General features: G+C 38.7%; 1 protein-coding gene across 3 annotated transcripts in view; it reads right to left on the bottom strand.

Annotated features, from left to right (window-relative positions):
• CFAP97 (cilia and flagella associated protein 97) overlaps positions 1-15483 on the bottom strand; it is a gene marked incomplete at its 5' end in the record, with an annotated part of 30937 nt that extends 15454 nt beyond the window's left edge. The window contains 3 exons of one of the 3 annotated variants that reach the window (XM_080344118.1): positions 6226-6297; positions 6387-7259; positions 15392-15483. In XM_080344118.1, the coding sequence (XP_080200244.1) occupies positions 6226-6297; positions 6387-7239 (925 nt within the window). Of the gene's footprint in view, positions 1-6225; positions 6298-6386; positions 7270-15220 lie in introns of those variants that run through there. The other 2 variants (XM_080344119.1, XM_080344117.1) reach the window with 2 other exon arrangements.
• Between the last annotated feature and the right edge of the window lie 3649 nt (positions 15484-19132).

Raw genomic sequence — 19132 nt, forward strand, 5'->3', positions numbered from 1 at the left:
CAAAACAAGCAGAAGGTGGGGGGCATCCATGAAATCACTGATCCTTAAACTATGCTCAAATAAAACGCAGTAGCAATCTAACAAAGCAGCAAGCAAAAGGTTCTGTGGGTCTTTCTGAAGCAGGGACGACACTATTTCCACAATCCACAATTAGGCTTCTGATCCTAGACCTTCAAATCAGCAGTAATTGTTTCCACTAGTTCCAGAGTTACCTGGCTGAAAAACTGTCCAAGCTGCACTCTGCAGAACACCACTTACACAGCAACACATTCCTATCCTCTGCACACTCACTATGGCAGAAACTTACGTAATTCACAGCAGGTATGTATATCCAACATGCACTGAATGTGCTTCAACATACTGGCAACTGCGTTGCTTTCATGGCAAAGGCAGTAGGTGTCTAACTGAGCTCAGCACAAGCCTACAAAAACAGGGATCATTCACCACCAATAAACAAAAAATAATCAATACCCCATTTAAGAGGTAAATGCATTTATTCTAAACACTGTTAAACAGTACAGGTAGTGTTATATAACTCAAATAATCAAGTTTCAAAGTCGTTTCAATGATTTATTTAACAATGTGCTCACACTACTCTAATAAAAAAGCAGAAGTGTTTCATAGGTTTATCTGACTGTTTTTTAGTGGCTAATGACAACATGAGGCAACACTACAGTTTATGGTTATGATTTAAGGTTCTAAAGAGTTAGTAAGTCTTGGAACAATTAAATAAGATTTACATGTAGCTTCCTACTCTATCAGTGCGTAATAAGTATTTAAACTAAATCCCTATTTACCACTTAATTGTCAGCCAGAACATAAATCAATAATTTGGGGGAGGGGGATAAACAAGCAGCAGCATTTGCATAAAGACCTGCAGAGTGTGCAGTTCTACTTCTCATTTACTGGTAAGCAGTAAAAGAAAACTCTTCTGGTGTTCACAGGATTTCTATGAAGGCTGGTTTCCATGGAGAGACACCTGACTTTCTTTTAAGCAATAAACAAGCTGTTTATTTGCTTTCAATTTGTAAGCATTGAAATGACCTTGCAGACTGAGAAAGACCAAACCTTCTATAAAACACAAATTATAATTAGCAAGTCAAATGCATTAAGGCAGGGTGATCCAGCTGTCCTAATGGCATTAAATCTAAAATTAAAATCATGCACATTTCAGTGTAACTGTTGCAATCCCAGTAGAGGAAGATGCATTACATTAGTGCTTACACTTTTGAGTTTCCCTGCTCCATTACCACATCTGTAATACAACTGTAAAATACAAAAGGATTTAAATCACAATTCTTCATAGATTTCTAATAGTTTCAGTCTAAAATTGTTTCCCTGTAATATCTCTAAACATCTTTCCTAGAAAACCCATTATTACATGTCACAGAACTCTTTAAAGAAGATTTTTGAGAATCCGTGATTTGATGTTATTTGAAGAAAAGGAGATTGTGCTTTTCAAGTGTAAGTTTTCCTCTTGAAAAATTTACCCTTAAATAGGACTGCTAGTCATTTCTTGATGCCGTGAGAAAGACAACGAATACCTTACAGGTGCGGATTTTTTTTCCCAAAATTTAAACATTATCCTACAGATATTGGAAAAGTCCAGATGTCTTTACAATCTTAAAGATTTTCAAAATCTAAATATCAGAATAAGCTGATAATTGCTCTTCTACCTCAACACGAGTTACTAGACCTGCAAAACCAATGCATACGTATACACACACACAACCAGTTAAAACTCTGAACACACAAACTAAAAAAACTTGGTGAAAAAGCTACACATATTTAGTCCAGCTGCAGAGTTCTCAAGTTTATGTATATATTTAAGAGTCTACTTCTAATGTATATATTGTTGAACAGCTATTCTACAACTACACTAGTTCAGCATGAATGAGCACACAGATAACATATTCCTAAGAAGAGAAAATTTCAGTTATAAAAAACTTATTTCCAGAGTGACAAATTATAGGAAAAAAAAGTTAAAGCAATTGCTACATGTTCAGTTGAAGCTGCTATTTAGTTTTCTACTTGAATAATAATGATACTTATACCACAGTGCTTTCACCGAGTGACTATTTTACAACAGAAAATCTAAGGCACAGAAGAGGCAAGAAGATTTATCAGAGAGCATTATAGGTGAGAGCGTCAAGGAGCATCAGGTCTTCAGCCTGCGGCCCATTGTCCTACTTACCCCATCACACCACTTCTTCAAGTTAATTATAGCTAATACCATGGATTTACAGCCTAATTCTCACAGACACTTTTGTAAAACCCCATTTTACAGAGAAGAAAACACAAAGTGCTAAATTCTTCAGCACTCTACATACCTTGTGCAATCCCATTACCACTGCATTGATAGCCAACACAAATTTAGATAGAGACAGCAGTTTTAGCATACCACACTGTTCTAAACTACAGAAATCAAGAGACTTGTCTAAAGACAGAAACTAAGTCTGTAGCATAGTGGGACAGAAACGGATGAGTGCTCAGTTCACGCTTGTATGCTTAACCCATCTCTTCATCTGTGTGACCTCAGTTCCTTACAATTATATGGGACATTGGATCAATACACAGGACCAAGCAAAACAGCGTAAGAAAGTTTTCCAGGTTTTTTTTTTACTAGCTTTCTAACATGAAGTCTTATAAAACTAATTTTTGACAATCTATTTCTTTGCATTGGCATATTTAATTATCTTTTTGTGTTCAGATTACTCAAGAGTACAGCAGAGGAGATAACTCTGACATTTATTATTATGGGTTTTGAGTATTGCTCTGAGTTAGTTATTATTTCAATTTTCTAAAAGATCTTCAAGGTTTATAGCAGAGTGGAAATAGCATTAGCTCACAAAAGCATTACATACAGAAATCTATATTACATCACGAAACAACGGAAGAACTGTATTTCCACCTGAAAAATCATAATCACACCTGTATTTTTTTCCATGCAGGTGGTGGAAGAAAGTAAACAGTGATGAGAGGCCTGTAAAATATAAACCCTACTAACCCTGAGTAACTGAAATTGTGAGTACCTATGTTCTTGGTCACACTGATAGTTGAATTCCTAAGCAGCAAGGCTGCCCAACTCCACAGTGCCACAATAGTTCATACAGTCATGCACAGCAATGACAAAAGTCAGCTACATGACAGTCCTGGTATTGTAATGAAATTATGTAAGCCTCCTAAACATTGACCTCTATGTCTGTAAAAATGCATTTATGTTTCTGTAAATTTATAGTTATGTAGAAATGCTTTTATGTTCACATGCTCCTCCTCCATCAGCATAAACACAAAGCCACACTGGTACAGCCACACAATCTGTGGGTTCTGGAAACTGCACAGTTTATTGTACTTGGTTCCTCACCTTTGAAACAGGGCTCGACTCCTGTCTAATCAATGCCAACGCAAGGACTACATTCATATGCTTTGTCTTTGGCAACATGCAGAACCTGCTTCTTGACAGTTTTCAAGCGTAATCTCCACTTTGCCCTCAGCTATTGTTACCAAATAGATTTGTGCCATTTTGACTAAAACTAGCGCAGTTACTTTCCATAGGGCGAACAGAGGCTGCATAGCAAGCTGCAGGACCTGGTAATGCTCACTTCGGTGAAAGCACACATAAAACAACAACTTTAAGATTTAGTAACCAAGTGTCATCACATATCTTTATCAATCTCTTGTTCAGAGTTCAAGTCACTAAAGAATATTTCTAAAAAACAGTGATAACGCTGCACAGCAATACTCACCTAAAAATCAAAGTGAAATACAGAGCATTGAAACAATGAGATTTCCAAATAAAATGGTTATTTCTGAGATTTTAAATTATTCAGAATAGCATACTTTAAAATTTGGCTTTTTATCAAGAACAAGCATAGCTTTAGGAGATGTAAGGGCATAATAATTTTTTTTAATCTAAATGTGTTTTCAAAAAATGTTTATAAAAATGAATAGTCTGCAATATGAGCACAATATGTATCAATGGCAGATAATACAGAGGAAAAACTATTTCAGCTCCTTTTTAATTTAATTGCAAGATTTTTTCTAAATGCTTCAAGTTAATGCTATTTTAAGATACAGAATATACCTTGCTGCTTAATAACCAGAGTCTTGCTCTAATGCAAACCTTATTCTTAGAACACCATGCGCTTTTAACAGGTTTCTTCCCTTTCTCTGTTCTTCTGATTCATTTTTAATACAAGAGATTCTAGTCTTCCCAAATGTTCACATTACCAATGCACAGAACTGTACAAAATGAATTACTGCAAGCCCCCTAGAAACAACACAGTAACAGATCACATTGAAATTCTGCAAGTTTCTGGGGACCTTGGGAAATCAAACTCACATAACTGCTGTAAATGCTTACAAGCATTTACAAATATTACAAGCGTATTTGACAAAAAAATTAAACTAAATTCTTCACCAGTATAGACTACTTGAATATTATACTTTATGACAAAATTGGAGACATCCTGATGATCATGTAAATCCTCTTCCATACACCCAGGTCTAGTCTTATCCTGCTCTCACCTGAAGCAATGTTCAGACCTGTGCAGTTCTGACGAACATTTCATGCAGACTAGGGGGAGAATATTTGCCTTTTTTTTTTAATGAGTACAGAAAAACCTGAAAGCAATAACTCAGAATAAGATTAGCTCCTATTTTCCCAGACTAGTTACTTTCCATCATTAATAATCCTGCCCCATTTCAAAATACTCAAAGTAATTAAGCTATGTTGTGCTTGCCAATTCAGAGACACACTTGGGAGTAATATGCATGTTAATCAGGAACATTAGCTGCCAGACTATATGAATTCTACTTCTCATTACTCAATCTTTATCACTGTTATTTAGAACTGTTTTTCAGTTTTGGGAAATAACTCCCCACACACCTCCAAACAGAGATTCACCTCTGAGAATACTTATCCAGAGCTATAATACCCATTTGTTCTAGGGATGAGATGGATTCTTCCATAATCACCAGTTATTAAATAGCTTCTTGCTATCAGGGAACAAATGAAGATGTAGGACATCATCTTTTAATTGCCTAGCAACAACTCTTCTAACATCACGTTTTGACAAGTGGTTTGAGACTTTTCTAGTACAAAAGAGTTGCTGGAGCACACGGACTATCAGAGATGAAAATCAACTCTGCCTTTCCTGATGGCTAGCTCTGCTTTTCTATCCATCCGTAGAATTCCCATAAAAGTAAAATCCTCATTTCTACTCATAGGAAAGTTAAATGATGCCTACAATGTATTTTGAATCCTTACCCCCTATAGGCTTAGTCTGGCAATGTGTGAAGACAGACAAAACATGCAGTTCTAGTCATGCCAAACCTACAGCAATATGGCAAACTTGGGTTGAAATGCACCAGACGTGAACTAGGAAGCTTTCCTCTCCTGAGATCAGCAGATTTGAGCCAAGCCTCTTTTATTCTATAGAATTTACTATGGAAAACTCTGGTACGTGAAAACAAGCACAAAAGCACTGTGTGGACCTTAAAATACATACATGAGATCATCCAGTACATTCTCAACCTATATAACAAAGGTTTGCAATGAATGCAGTGGAAGAGATACAAATCTCTCTCAGACTACATTATTAAGACTTATTAAATCTATTGGCAAGAAGCAACTGCTCAAGTTTTAGGAAAGATTATCTGTTATTTTTCTCTTTAAAATACCTATACTCAACTTTATGATATTTTAGAAGGCAAACACTTAGTTCAGAAAAAGAATTTCAAATGATTCTGTTTCATTATCCAAAAAAACTACCAGAAGTTTAAATATGACATATGCTTGTATTCATATATCATGCCATGTAGTTTTGGACTGCCTTTCTACTTTTAAGGTTGATAACCCAGCATTTTATCAGAAAGTTTGGTGGCTTTAGATAGTAAACTGTGCCATAGTCCAGAAAACCTTGATTTCTCAAAATGCATGTGCAGTTTTATTATTCAATTTGTATTATATCAAATCTTATTTAGAGATCCACCCCACCTGCATATCTTCTAGGTATATGCATACCAACACATGCTCATATACATGCTGCTTCTTTCCACTGTAGAATCAGTACTATTTACATACATAAGAATTCAAATAATTATATCAACACAGCTTAGTCACAAACCAGTCTTAAAAATACATGTGACACATCCTGTTAGAACTCAGTTGTTCTCAACAGTGTACACATGTCATACTTGGTTAAAAGAAAATTTAAAAGTCACCTTTCAAAAGCTGATTCAGGTCCATGGCATCATGCAAGACTTTTCTACTGTATCTGCGATCAAACTCGGAATCTAATGAAAAGAATACAGACATAAGATTTGATTTGCCAGCCCCATAAGTTTTACAAATTTTGTGTTGTACTTAAATTCTTCAAAATTACCATATAAGTCTTGGTTCACATGTTCTTGTCTTTTTACTTTCAGTTTCTTATCATTTGATGCTGCAAGTTCAAAAGACTGGATAGGACTGATGTCTGGAGTTGACAGAGGTGTTACATCGGTCACTGTGTCTTCAGACTCCTCCAGGTAATCACCAAACTTTGGTTTTCCTTCTGCTAATTTCACTGCTGACTTAAATTTTTGTTTTGGAGACAGAAGAGCATTCCTACAAGTGTTTGAAGAATGAGATGAATCTGATAAACAGCTATCGGAATCTGTATCAGAACAATCTGTATCTGAGCTTGAGGATGAGGACGAGGAGGAAGAGGATGAGGAAGAAGAAGATGAGGAGCTGAGATTAGTATATTTTTTGCTAGCCTTTTTTATGTTGTTTGACTGCTTAGCTGACTTTGGCCTAACCTTCGTTTTTTTGCCATCATCACTACTATCTTCTTCATCTGTATAATAATCTTCTTCACCTTCTTTAACTATTTTGGGGATTCCAGCAGGAACATTCTCCTGTGCTCCCCTACTTGCTGCAGATGACATTCCAGATGTACCTGCATTCTCCACAACTGGAGAAAGTGACAAAGACGACACATCTCCAAGATGACCTGTGCTGTTTTCGTGGGACTGATCTTCCTGCAAATCTTTCTGCTTTTCTTCACTTTCCTCCTCACAATATTTTGCTTCCTTTAAATTAGAAACCAAATCAGGGTCTGCAAGAACTGCCTTTGTACTGCCTTTCTCTACACATTCACCATTTTCTTCAGCTTTCTTTTTCTCTTCCTCAAAATCACTGTCAAAGAAAGCATGATCCACTTCACCATCTGATACATCTTGAAACTGGTCCATACTGAAATATGAAGTGCCACCTGCAACCATAAGGAAAGGTTTTCAAAGGTTAGCATAAAAATGGATCAAAGTACACTTCAAGTATAATAGTTCTGTTCTTTACTCTTTTCGTTCTAGTAATTTGTAATTCTGCAGTTAATTATGTTATATTGCTAGGGACACTCTGTAGTGAGTTTTATGAAGAAATTTTGTGCCACCTTATTGTACACAGCTCACACATTAGATCAAAATGCTTTAGTTTAAGCCAACAAAACCCATCACTTTTTCAAAAATTTTACTGCTAAGGCAATTAGTCCAACATTGTCAGTGGCTAGAGAGTCTTACCTATGACAAGCAATTGAAGTGTCTTATTTTGTTCTTTTAAGCTGGGGTCATTTTAAGCTAGAACCACCATCAATTTGGATTTTATATTAAAAACCTTGTTTGTATATGGTGGTCACCATCTTGGCTGCCTCAGCCATTCGAACTGCAGACCTATAGCACTTAAAGTAGTAGCAAGTTCAATTTGCATCAAAAGATCCATGGCTCTGTAGGTTACATTGTAACAGATGTATGGCAGGAGAATCAGAATATTTTACAAGATGAATGGTCTCCCTTAAACCACATATAGTTTATTGTCATTGCAAACCAAGGTGAAAAAGGAATTCCTAAGCTTACTTTGAGACTGTAAGGCTATTCCCAAGAAAACTTCTAGCTAAAATTACTTCAAAATAAGGAATTTTTAACAGTCTATGTCACTCAGTTGTCTTGCCACTTCTCAAATAATACTCAGCTCTAGGGGAATTTGAAATGTGCTTTTTGTATTTGGGGTGAATGACAAACCTTAAAAGCAAAACATGTGGAATCTCTTGTGGTTTTAAGATTCACAAAGCCAAAAAACTGAAAATAGACTTAAGGTTATATGTTGTATAAAACTGAAAATGCTATTAAACAACAGAGGCAGAGGTCAACTTTGGTGCCATGAAGAGAAATTTATTAAAGCACCTAGCTTCTCCAAAAGCAATAGAAAAAAAGGAGTAAAGCACCTGGGAACTCAATTTGAAATGCTACATAGAATTTTTCCATCGTCATTTCATGTCTCACAATCCCTGGCTTCAGGCAGCTTGCATAGTCTGCAATGTCCAATTGTAATTTGAATTCCTGGAAGTTTTCCTAGAACAGCTTACTAAAAGAATAATGCATCAAAACATGTACAACAGGAGAAAAAAAACAAACACACACATACACACACAAACACCAACAAAAAAAAAACCAAAAAAAAAACCAAAAAAACCAAAAAAACAACAAACCACAACTCAGGAGAGAGTAACACATTATTTACATTTAATTTTCTACTTCATGTAACCTAAACCAGAATGGAACCAAGCAGAAGTTTGGGCACTACCTGCAGATTACAGATTATTAATTATTTATTTAGCAAGTACAATTTGGGCAAAGCCAATTCTATGACAAAAATGAATACAGGAAGTACAGAGTTAAAATTAAACCAAAACCCTTTCTTCTCCATGATCCAAGGTTTTTATCACTTAAGGCACTAACACATCACCAGTTTGTAGCTTCAGATAGATTATGACTGATAGGTAGAAGCAGCCATGTGGCATATTTCACTTGTCTCAAACACACACATTTGATATACTGTTAGCACTGCTGTACATAAATGCTGTACATACTGAGCATAAAATAAGGCAAAAAAAAGTTCGCAGGTGGACGCAGACCAACAAGTACAACTTGAAATATAAAATTTTCTTGATTGTAATATACACACCCATGTATTTTTAGTTTATGTAACACTACACCTGCAGAGGAGCCTAAACTAACAGTATCTCACTGGCTATAATATAATAGGTGGTCATACCATGACTTCTCAGATGTCTCTTTTCTGAACATGATCTTTTAAGTGAGGACAAGGTTTAACTCAGCAGCAAAAAGGCAGAGTAGAGATGGCAAAAGGATATAAAAGATAGCAAGGAGCCTATACAGTCCTTTCCATCACTAGCACCAGCCAAGGAGCCCACACCTTCCCACCTTGCATGACTTGGGACTAGCTTACCTGCCAGTGGGCTGTTTTCTATGAAAACTGAGCCATAACTGATTCACAGACAGCAACCACTGTTAGCAGGAGAAATGGAGTTTAGCAGTCTGACTGCTTAAGAAGCAGCAGTTGTTAACACCAGTCACTTCATTGCCAAATGCTCCTTCCAAATGCTTTGGCACAACCCCCTAATTACTTCAGCCTTCATCTTAATGGAAACCAGACATGCTGTGTTGGGCAGTTTCTCTCACTGACACTCTAATTACTCACAAACTAAACATTAATGAATTTTGTAATTTCCATTAAAAACAAACAAGAGGATATAAGTGAAGAGATGGTATTTTTGGTTCCTATTGCCCTCATGCATTTAGAATGTCTTTAAGGGAGCTGGAATTTGCCAAGTAGTAATATGGAAGTAGCAATTTTGCTGATAAACAATGCCAAAATTAATAAATTGGCTGTGCATGTACACACATACACTCACACCACTTCATATACAGGGCACAGTGCATTTTTATTTCTGTGAGAAGGACACAGTTCTCCTATGTTATTAGTTGTTAAAATATAGAATCAACAAGTGATATTCTGAAATCCCAAGAAAGCAGTCATTAGGGTCAAATAGTTATCATTAACTGCTGATCCTAATGACCACCATATTTATTTACAAAGAAGTATATGCTTCCTGCGGCTTTCTGCCATGAAACCCTCTAACACAAATATGATAACTCAAATGAGCGGGTTAGTCTTTATTTGTCAGACCTTTTTTAACTGTAATATTTCCACTCCCTATGTAATTCTCTGTTTCTCCCCCTATTTCTTGTAATTGCAACACCTACCCATTACCAGAGCCAAGAACATCCATTCCTAACCTAATCCACTTCCTCACTGCAGTTCCTCCTAGTTTATACCACTTTTTAATCCCTTCACCTGTAAACACCAATCTTGAGCCATTTAATACCAGAAAGCAGTTGTCAAGCAGTGAAGGAGAACATGCAGCCTGGCCATTAGGGTAACAGGGACTCACACTTTCTCATCATCTGACTACATGCCAAGATGATGTCCATGTTCTCACCAGACTGCCACCACAAGAGCAAAGACCACTCAGCTCCAGGCTGCTGCTACGCTGCCAAGAGGACAAGAAGTATTTTGACATCCCCGCCCCACCCCCCCCCCCCCCGCATGGTAAACAAAGATCAAGATCTTATTAAGGCTAAAAGCATTGAGTGTTTTTCCCCTGTCAACTGCAAACCTGCCAACTACACCACCTGAAGTATTTTTGTAAGTAATGCCTAATAGCAGGCCTTTAGGCATGGCTGCAATATAAAGTATAAAGATAAGATAGGATGTAAAAAGTGATATAGTGAAGATATGGATTTAGATGCGAGTTTGCATTTCAACATATACTGCCTTTTGAGAACATTTTTGAATGCTGGAAACTAACATTTATGAAGTACATTAAGTGCCTAGTGAAATATTCAAGGTGTTTTAAACTTGCTTAAACCTTTAAGTTATATAATCAATCTTTCACTTTTTTTAATGCATACCATCTGAAATAAATGTATCAGAGACTACTGAAATAAATCACAGAAAAAAACCCACACAAAACCAACTCAACATTAAAGAACAAGCAGCTATCAACTTTCTTTAAACATTCTACTTTCATATTCAAGGAAGAGAATGGTTCATAGAGAAAAAGAACAGCTTTCCTCTCTATCTAGTGACATACAAATTCCTAGCATGCAGAACATCAGACTCTGAATTTGTATGCTATACATCCTCTGAAGGCCTTAAGTGCTGTCAGGACATCTTAAGATCCTGGTATTTAATAAAAGTAGAAAACAAGCTCCTTACGCATGCTGTGGGCTGAATCAGGAATTTCTGACCTTACTGTGTGCATACTGTGTATCACCACAAAAGCCATAATACAGCACAGCTACAGTACACTCAAGATGAGTCAACAATATGTTTGCTGCAAGAAAAAGGAACAGACGTCATCTTAGGATATATTAACAACCATATATGTAAAGTATCAGAAGGAACAATAATGTTGTATTCAGCTTCAACTAGGCACCTTCTGGTTTAGAGTTATTAATTTTGCTTTGTAAGTATAATGGATACAGAAAGAAGTAACCAGGCAGGCAACCTTCTCCCAGCCCATACAATTAGTGCTCCCACAGATTGCACCTTTCCTTTCAGCTCCAACTTTCTACCTCCTCAGAACAGGGACCCACTGTCCTGATCCCAGAAAGCAGAAACAAGTGTTTGAGAGCTAACAGGTTGGAAGGTCCAAGTGTTTTAATTAAGGATTTATACTATCAATGGCAGATGTTCTTTAGGACACTCCAAAATCCTCTGACTCTTATTTACTCATTATTGCCCCCCATCAGAGATCCTGCCCCCTTGAACCTGCTGACTACCAAATCACCTCTTTTTATTATGAACTTGGGCAAGGGTGAAAATGTGAAACATACCATCTGACTAACATTTTAAAAAATAACAATAATTAAACAAGCTACCATGTAAAAACACACCAGTTCAAACAAAAGACAAAGAATCATACATTGTTTGATAGAAGTATCAGAGCTTCTAGAAGGATGTCCTTCATAAGGCACTTCACCTTTACAAGCAGGAGTGATGCCACACATGTCAAAGTCTCCTGGGCCTACTGCCATGCCCTGTTCCCCACTACCTGGAAGAGTCCCACCTCCAGCTCCCCCAGGGACCAAACAGCAGGAAGATTCCAGGGGGAAAGTGGCCACTGTATGTGCCCAACCTGTGCTCCTGCTTCGTGCATTGCACGCAGCAGAGGTATGGCACAGAAATGCTTAGAACCTGGAGATGCCCATCTGCTCCTGTTGGGAAGCCAGACCTCAAAACTAAAGCCCTAAGGAAGTTTAAGAGCATTGGAACTTTCATCCAAGAGCTCACTATCTATACTGTGCACATGCCACTTACCTTGGCATTTTCTGGATTTGCCCCTGAGCCTGTCCCGAAATAGACAGCAGGACCACAAAGAAAACAACTACACCACTTCACAAACTACTGTCAGAGTTTGGCAGCAGATAAATCACAGCATACTACAGAATACCAGGCCATCCCTACCAAGTGGCACAACACATGAACTGCCTCCAACAGAAATGTTCACCGGACTAAAGTTTGTTCATGCTTCTAATGTTACGGATTTAGTCTGCTTAGTGACATGACTACACAAATAGGCAAATCATCAGCATCTCCCTCAACACTGTGCATAGATGTGCTTCCACACAGACCAAACAGATATGCAACTCCGTTAATTTTCAGTGAATATATTTCTATGTAAAAGGAACAAGCACCATCTGGTACAGATGAGCAGGGTAAAGTACAGAAATTCAGTCACTAAATCAGCATATAGGAAATAGATTAAACAGATATCACTTGGGAATAGTCTGAGTATACTCATGTTTCCTTAGAATGTGTGTAAGGAGCAAATAAAGTAAACGTGTCTTGAGATCCTCACTTGCTTTATATTTTTGACTTGTTCATTTCTTCAGATGATAAGTATCAGTACAGAAGAACAGATAAAAAGCTGAAAGATAGGGCTCTCTTTTGAATTCAACATAATATGGGTTTCCTGGAGTTCTAGTGTTTATTATGTTATTAAAATGAAACACTTCAAGAATGACGAATACACATTACTGAATTGTGACAAACATCAGTTGAGATTGTTGGATGGGAAAACATTAGCCAAAGAACACAGGTCATGTTTTAGACCATTGCTACCACCAGTTTTGGCAAAGCATAAGGCCAAGAAGCAAAGAATTAAAAAAAAGCTTTAAAAAGCAGCTCTGGCAGAAGTACTAAGGTACATCTATCATAATAATGGTTGCCTATCTCCCATGAATTTAAGGAGATATCACGAGCTGGCTCACTTTCAGACTCTTACCTCTAAGCCCCAGATATATTATTACATCATCCAACTGGGCAGACTTTCAAAATCTCTGTCACCTATGCCACTAAAGACCATGTCACCTATCCTGCAAATTTTGAAAGACTCCCTAGATAAGCACCTGTATGTGTTGCTGGGTCAAGCCTCAAAAGAGGCTGGCCAATTACACTTTCAAAGCCTTAACAGGGTCTGCAGTCCTGATGGCCCTCTGAACCTGTGTTAACTCTTACACAGAAACATGGGACCTTCTGAATGCCCTTTTAAACATGGGAAAGCACAAAAACAACACAAAAACCCCAGTAGCTCGTAAAAGCTTTAAGACCCAAGAAAAAGAAGGGAATGTCCCAAAATTACTTGTTCTCTCCTCTTCTCTGGTCTCTATGCTAAACAATTACAAGTATTATCTAGGCTGAGAAAATACAAAGGTACAACATATGCACTACATAACCAACCAATCAACAAAAAAAAACACAGACAGGATAAAGCGGTGAGAGAGCCTGAAGCAGTCCAAAAGCCAAGTCCAGATTTCTGGAAATTACATTTTAAAATTCCAATTATTTTATAAACCTACTCTTCAGCTAACGTCTGGTGACCAATTTTCTAGTAATAATGACTTCATTTTAGTCTTTAAATAACTCCTCTGAAGAATTTAACTTTGTGGAACTTTGCTCTCTCTCCATCAACAACTGTGATTGCTTTCTATGCAAGGAAAAGAGATTAACTATTTTTTCACAGAAGCAAAAATGTGCACAAGGTACTCTATTGAGCACCTTATAACAGACAAAAGTAGGGATACAAAAGCAATTTAGTACTGCTATTTCTGTCACATTAAGTCAATCCCACATAATTTTCCTGCTGTTTCTATGAACGTTGTGTAGAAGTTTAACCACATAATTTTAAAATATATACATGCTCAAAGGCAAACTAGATGCTTTTAATATATGTTTTACAGTAAGAATGAGCAAGTGTAAATATTTGTATACTGTAATAAAACCGATTTCTGAAAAACTGTGTGTAACAGAACTTTGAGGGAAAAACTTCAGCAAGGTATAAAAGTCACATGACCTTAGATTATGTTATACCATAAGCCGTCCTGCACTATACTTTAAAATGCCAATTTTCCTAACACACTGTAAAAACTCCAGAAAACAACAGAGCTTCATAAGCACAACATACATTGCTTTTTATTACACCGTCTCGCTGATACGCTCTGGAATGAGCTCAGTACTCTGCCCTGCTGCAGGGGCTGCACATACGATGGCCAAGGCAAGGCCCGGGATCTGCAGTTACCTCTTCTCCGATTTCCACACAAATTCAGAGGGGCCAAGAGATTCAGCGGTCAGTTATCTTTCCAAACTGCAGCCGTTGGGAACCGTTAGTGCAGGGCATGGCGAGTCACAACACCGCCGGCCTGAGGAAACTGCCCATCATTTACAACAACACACTCGAAGCTATTTACAGCGATCATTCCGGTTCACTCAATTCCCGCTAATTACACACCGCCAAAACACTTGACTAAATTCTATTCGAGCACCGCTTCAGCGCGTCCCCCCTCAGTCGATAACTTTAAGGGCGGCGCACAGGACGCGGTAACTCGCTCCCAAAGCCGGCGACAGTAACAGAAGGGCCGCAGCCCTGCGCGGTACCTCGGAGGAAAACCTCCCATTTCTCTTCCAGCCCCCCCGGGGAGCAGCGAGAGCAGGCCCGGCACTGAAGCGGGTGTAAAACATGTCTCACGGCACCGTGACTAAACTCTGGCGGCGCAACGCCAGCCGCATCCCCCAAATACAGTGCGCGCAACGTGCCTGGGAGACACCTACATACGTGTCGCTCAGGCACGGACTCAAGTAGGAAGACAACAAATTAAAAAATAATAAAAATATAACTTATGTAATTATTAAATATATATATATATAAATTAAACAAAAACACGTCCCCCGCCTTGTTTGATGAGGCAAAAATTACCACAGGTGAGGCAAGAAAATGCCTGTCGCCCCCCCTCACCGCCCCCAACGGCCACACACCCGCTCTCCGGGCACCTTCCGTGGGGAGGAGGCAATCAGCGACGCCGAGACGGAGCCCCGGAGGCCCCGCTGCCGCCAGACCGGGCCGGCAGCCCCCGGAAAGCAGCAGCCGCCGTCTCCCCTCACGGCTTTGTTGTGGTAACGGCGCAAGCCGCCGGGGCAGATACTCACAGGCACGGGAGGAAAGAGAAACAGAGTGGAAGGGGGAACCGCGCAGCGCTGTGGCCGCAAACCCGACGCTGCGCTTCTACGCAGCCCGGGCCGGCCCCCTCGCGTCGCCGGGCGGGGAAAGGCGGTGCCTGCGGGGGGCGGGAAGGCAGCCGGGGAAGTCCCGGCCGCCCCGCCTTCCCGCCCCTCTTGGCTCCGCAGGAACGGGGGAGGGAGCTGGAACTGTCCCTGGGGCGATGGCGCCCCAAGTTGAGGTGACAGTCCCCAGGCTGAGGTGATGGGGCTGCATGCTGAAGTTAATAGTCCCCCAAGCTGAGGTGACTGTCCCCAGATGGAGGTGATAGGGCTTCAGGTTGAGGTCGTGGGGTCATATACCAAGGTGATGCTGTCTCCAGTTGAGGTGATGGGGCTCCAGGTTGATATGATGATGCTCTGTGTTGAGGCAGTTAGGTCCCATGCTGAGGTGATAGTGCCCATAGTTGAGGTGATGGTCCTCAGACTAAGGCAATGAGGCTCCAGATTGAGGTGACAGAGCTCCATGTTGAAGTGCCTGAACCACATGCTGAGGTGATGATGCCTCAGGCTGAGATAGTAGTGCTCCAGGCTGAGGTGCTGGCTTTTCCATTTTGAGGTGATGGCATCCCAGGTTGAGATGATGATGTTCCAAGTTGAGGCCATGAGGCTCCATGCTGAGGTGATGGTTTTCCTTGTCGGGGTAAGAGTGCCTGAAGCTGGGGTGATGGCAGTCCTTGCTGAGGTTCTGACAGCCCATATGGAGGGATGGCAACCCACATCAAGGGCATGGTGCCCCAGGCTGAGGTCAAAGTGACCCACCTCGAGGTGGTGGTGCCCCATGCTAAGACAACAGTGCCCCAGGTTGAGAAGATAGGCCCTCATATTACATATTATAGCGGCAGGACTGTGGGACCAAGCTACACATCCTGAGAAAACGGAACGGGACAACTGATCTGGATGGCTTCTTGGGACATCTGACTCCAGTCTTTGGGGTCGGATCAGGATATTTCTGTGAGTGAACCTGATCTCAGCATCCTTGAATCTCAGCAGAAGTACTGCAGAAAGATAGATGAAGCCTTCAGGGAGAGTTTAATTACTTCTAGCACTCACTAGGTAAGTGGTGACTACCTGCTTGTGATCTGCCACCAGGAAGCAGTAGTGTCCTATATAAGGGTGGGAAAGTTTTCAGCTCTTTCGAAAGGGTCAGATATTGGTATTTCTTTAATAATAGTAATGTTACTTTCTAACAAAACAGGAATGAATTATGTGAAAAGACTTATAAATTACCGATCCAAGCATTTAAAACTAAAAATTCAACTTTACTTTGGCCCCATTGTTCATCATGGAAAAGATGTAATGATATGATCACGTGTTTTTTTCTGAGTTAAATAGGGGCTGTGCAGTCAAGACAACTGTTGTGTATAAGTCCATGTTTCACTTGGCACATGAACATGCATACACATAGAGGCACAGATATATGTGTGTGTGTGCGTGTATATATATAGACACATTTTTAAATATAAATAGTGAATGTGTCAGAACACTACAAGAAAATGAAGAAAATATCTTGATTAAGACAGATGAGCATCTCTACATTAACTAGAGTCTAGTCCTACTTGTGCTACGCAGTGTTTAATGGAGGTTCTGCAAATTATGTAAACTAACTTTTCATGCCTGGCCATGTGCTTCATTCTTATTTTTCTGTAACCTTTCTTGACTCACTGTTGAAATGCTGAATAATCACAACTGCGGCTAAAATCAGTGAAAGCTGTACTTGGAAATTATCAAGGGCTATATAATGCTGAGCACTCAAAAAAATCGTCTTAGGTCCCTCACATTGGGTGCTTTTTGTCTTTTTAAATTTTTTTTCTTTTTTTCCTGTGTGTTGGGTTCCTAACTGCAAATATACAAAATAAAATGCTATTGTCTTGAAAAGGCATAGCAAAAAACCTAAATTAAGTTAATATTAGTGTAACTTACATATTTTCTAGAAATATTGGCAACAAAATTAATAGTTCTCTTCTGAGAACAGTTCAACTCATTTTCAGTAGAGGAGGAATGGTGCCTAATGGAAAGATAGTATATGATTGTGTAAAGTCTATATCTTAATGTTCTTACAATGGCATTCTTGTAAAGAGAAAAAGACAGTGTAAGTAGAAGTTTTCCAGTTGTAATATAAAAACACTGAGATAAAGTTTTATCAGACCAGCTCTTTCTGCTTTAATGTTGACAGATTGTTTATATGGTTTCCACTGAAATGTGCTGCATTTTATGTTTTCAGTCAAGTCCAAAGCATCTACCATTGTAGGGGAAGTTTTAAAAGGCAAAAAATGTTGACAATTTTGAGCACCTTCATTTTACTAGCCTTTGAGAAATAATCACAATCATTTTCTTGAGTTTCTTGAAAGGTATCAAATAAGAGTTGAGACACTGAGAAAACATAACAGACAAGCTCCTTTTCTCTTGCTCTATTAGCCAAGTTTCATGAAATCAACTGCATCCACTATCCAGTAAATATTGTTTCTCTCTTTCCTATGTTTGTTCCTATCAGTGTTAGTTACCACTTTTCCATACCACCAGGTTTGAAAGTTCATGAACACTTCTGGGTTTTGTACCCAAGAGGCTTTTAAGAACTTCTATGAACTCTTAATGTGACTGTAACTACAATGTAGCACTACAGCAGTTACAAAAATGCATGTAATTAATTCAAAGTTGTAAGTATACTAAAAATATGAACTAAGTATTTGCTTTATGCATCTTTTTCCCCCTATAGTGTAAATTTCTATTTCAATTGAGAAATGGCAAATTGCAAACCTTTATAGCAATATGATCTGAGCCAGAAAGGCTCACAAAACAGAAAGTAAATGTGAAAAAAAACTTTAGGAAAGTATTCATTTTAGGCTTGTCTAAACATTTTAAAGATGCAAATTTATTGAAGTTCAAAGTTTGCAGTATGTGAAGGTGAAAGTTACAAAATTGTCACTAAAGACAGATGTAAAAGTGTTCAGACCAGTGGGGCTTTGTCAAGGCCATGTTATAAACAGGTAAATTACACTCCTAGCTCAAAGGAAAAGAGTGAGGATGCTGACTCTTCCCCTAAATCAGACATAATTTCTGTTTTCAAACAAGATTAACATAGTCTTAGCTTTGTAGGAACGGTATTTGCTGTAATGCTTGATCAAGGTAGAGTTTGAATATCTTATGAACTAGTTCCATGACTGAATAAATAGTTACAGAAGGAGAATGAAATAACCCCAAGTTCAGAAAATTGACCTCTGAAGTCCTTTTGTCCTATACAGAAAAGTAATTTTTAAAGTACAAAAGGGGAAGTTCAAATAACACTGAAGTAAACTTGAAAATTGCCATTGACTTCAGTGGAGCTAGAATGTCATCTCAAATATTAAGAATTGTACCTCAGGTTGAAAAGTCATAGAATCTTATTACAAACTACAAGAAAAACAACTAAATCTCCCTCTACCTCTGTGGATACACCCTGGAGTTGATTTAGACATATCTAATTTGGGGTATGATGTGCAAATCCTAGCTAAAATTGGTGGGATTACTCATTCAGACAAGAACTGCTTTTGTGCGTAAGCATTGCAGGACTAAACTGTTATTGCAGGTAGGTTTATTTTTTTCTCTTCCTCTCCACTTCTGAGAATTAATACTTTAATAAGAAAATAATCTCTGTTTACACAGGACTAACAGCATTACATGCTCTGCTTCAGG

The sequence above is a fragment of the Nesoenas mayeri genome (assembly GCF_963082525.1).
Source record: "Nesoenas mayeri genome assembly, chromosome: 4".
NCBI lineage: Eukaryota > Metazoa > Chordata > Aves > Columbiformes > Columbidae > Nesoenas > Nesoenas mayeri.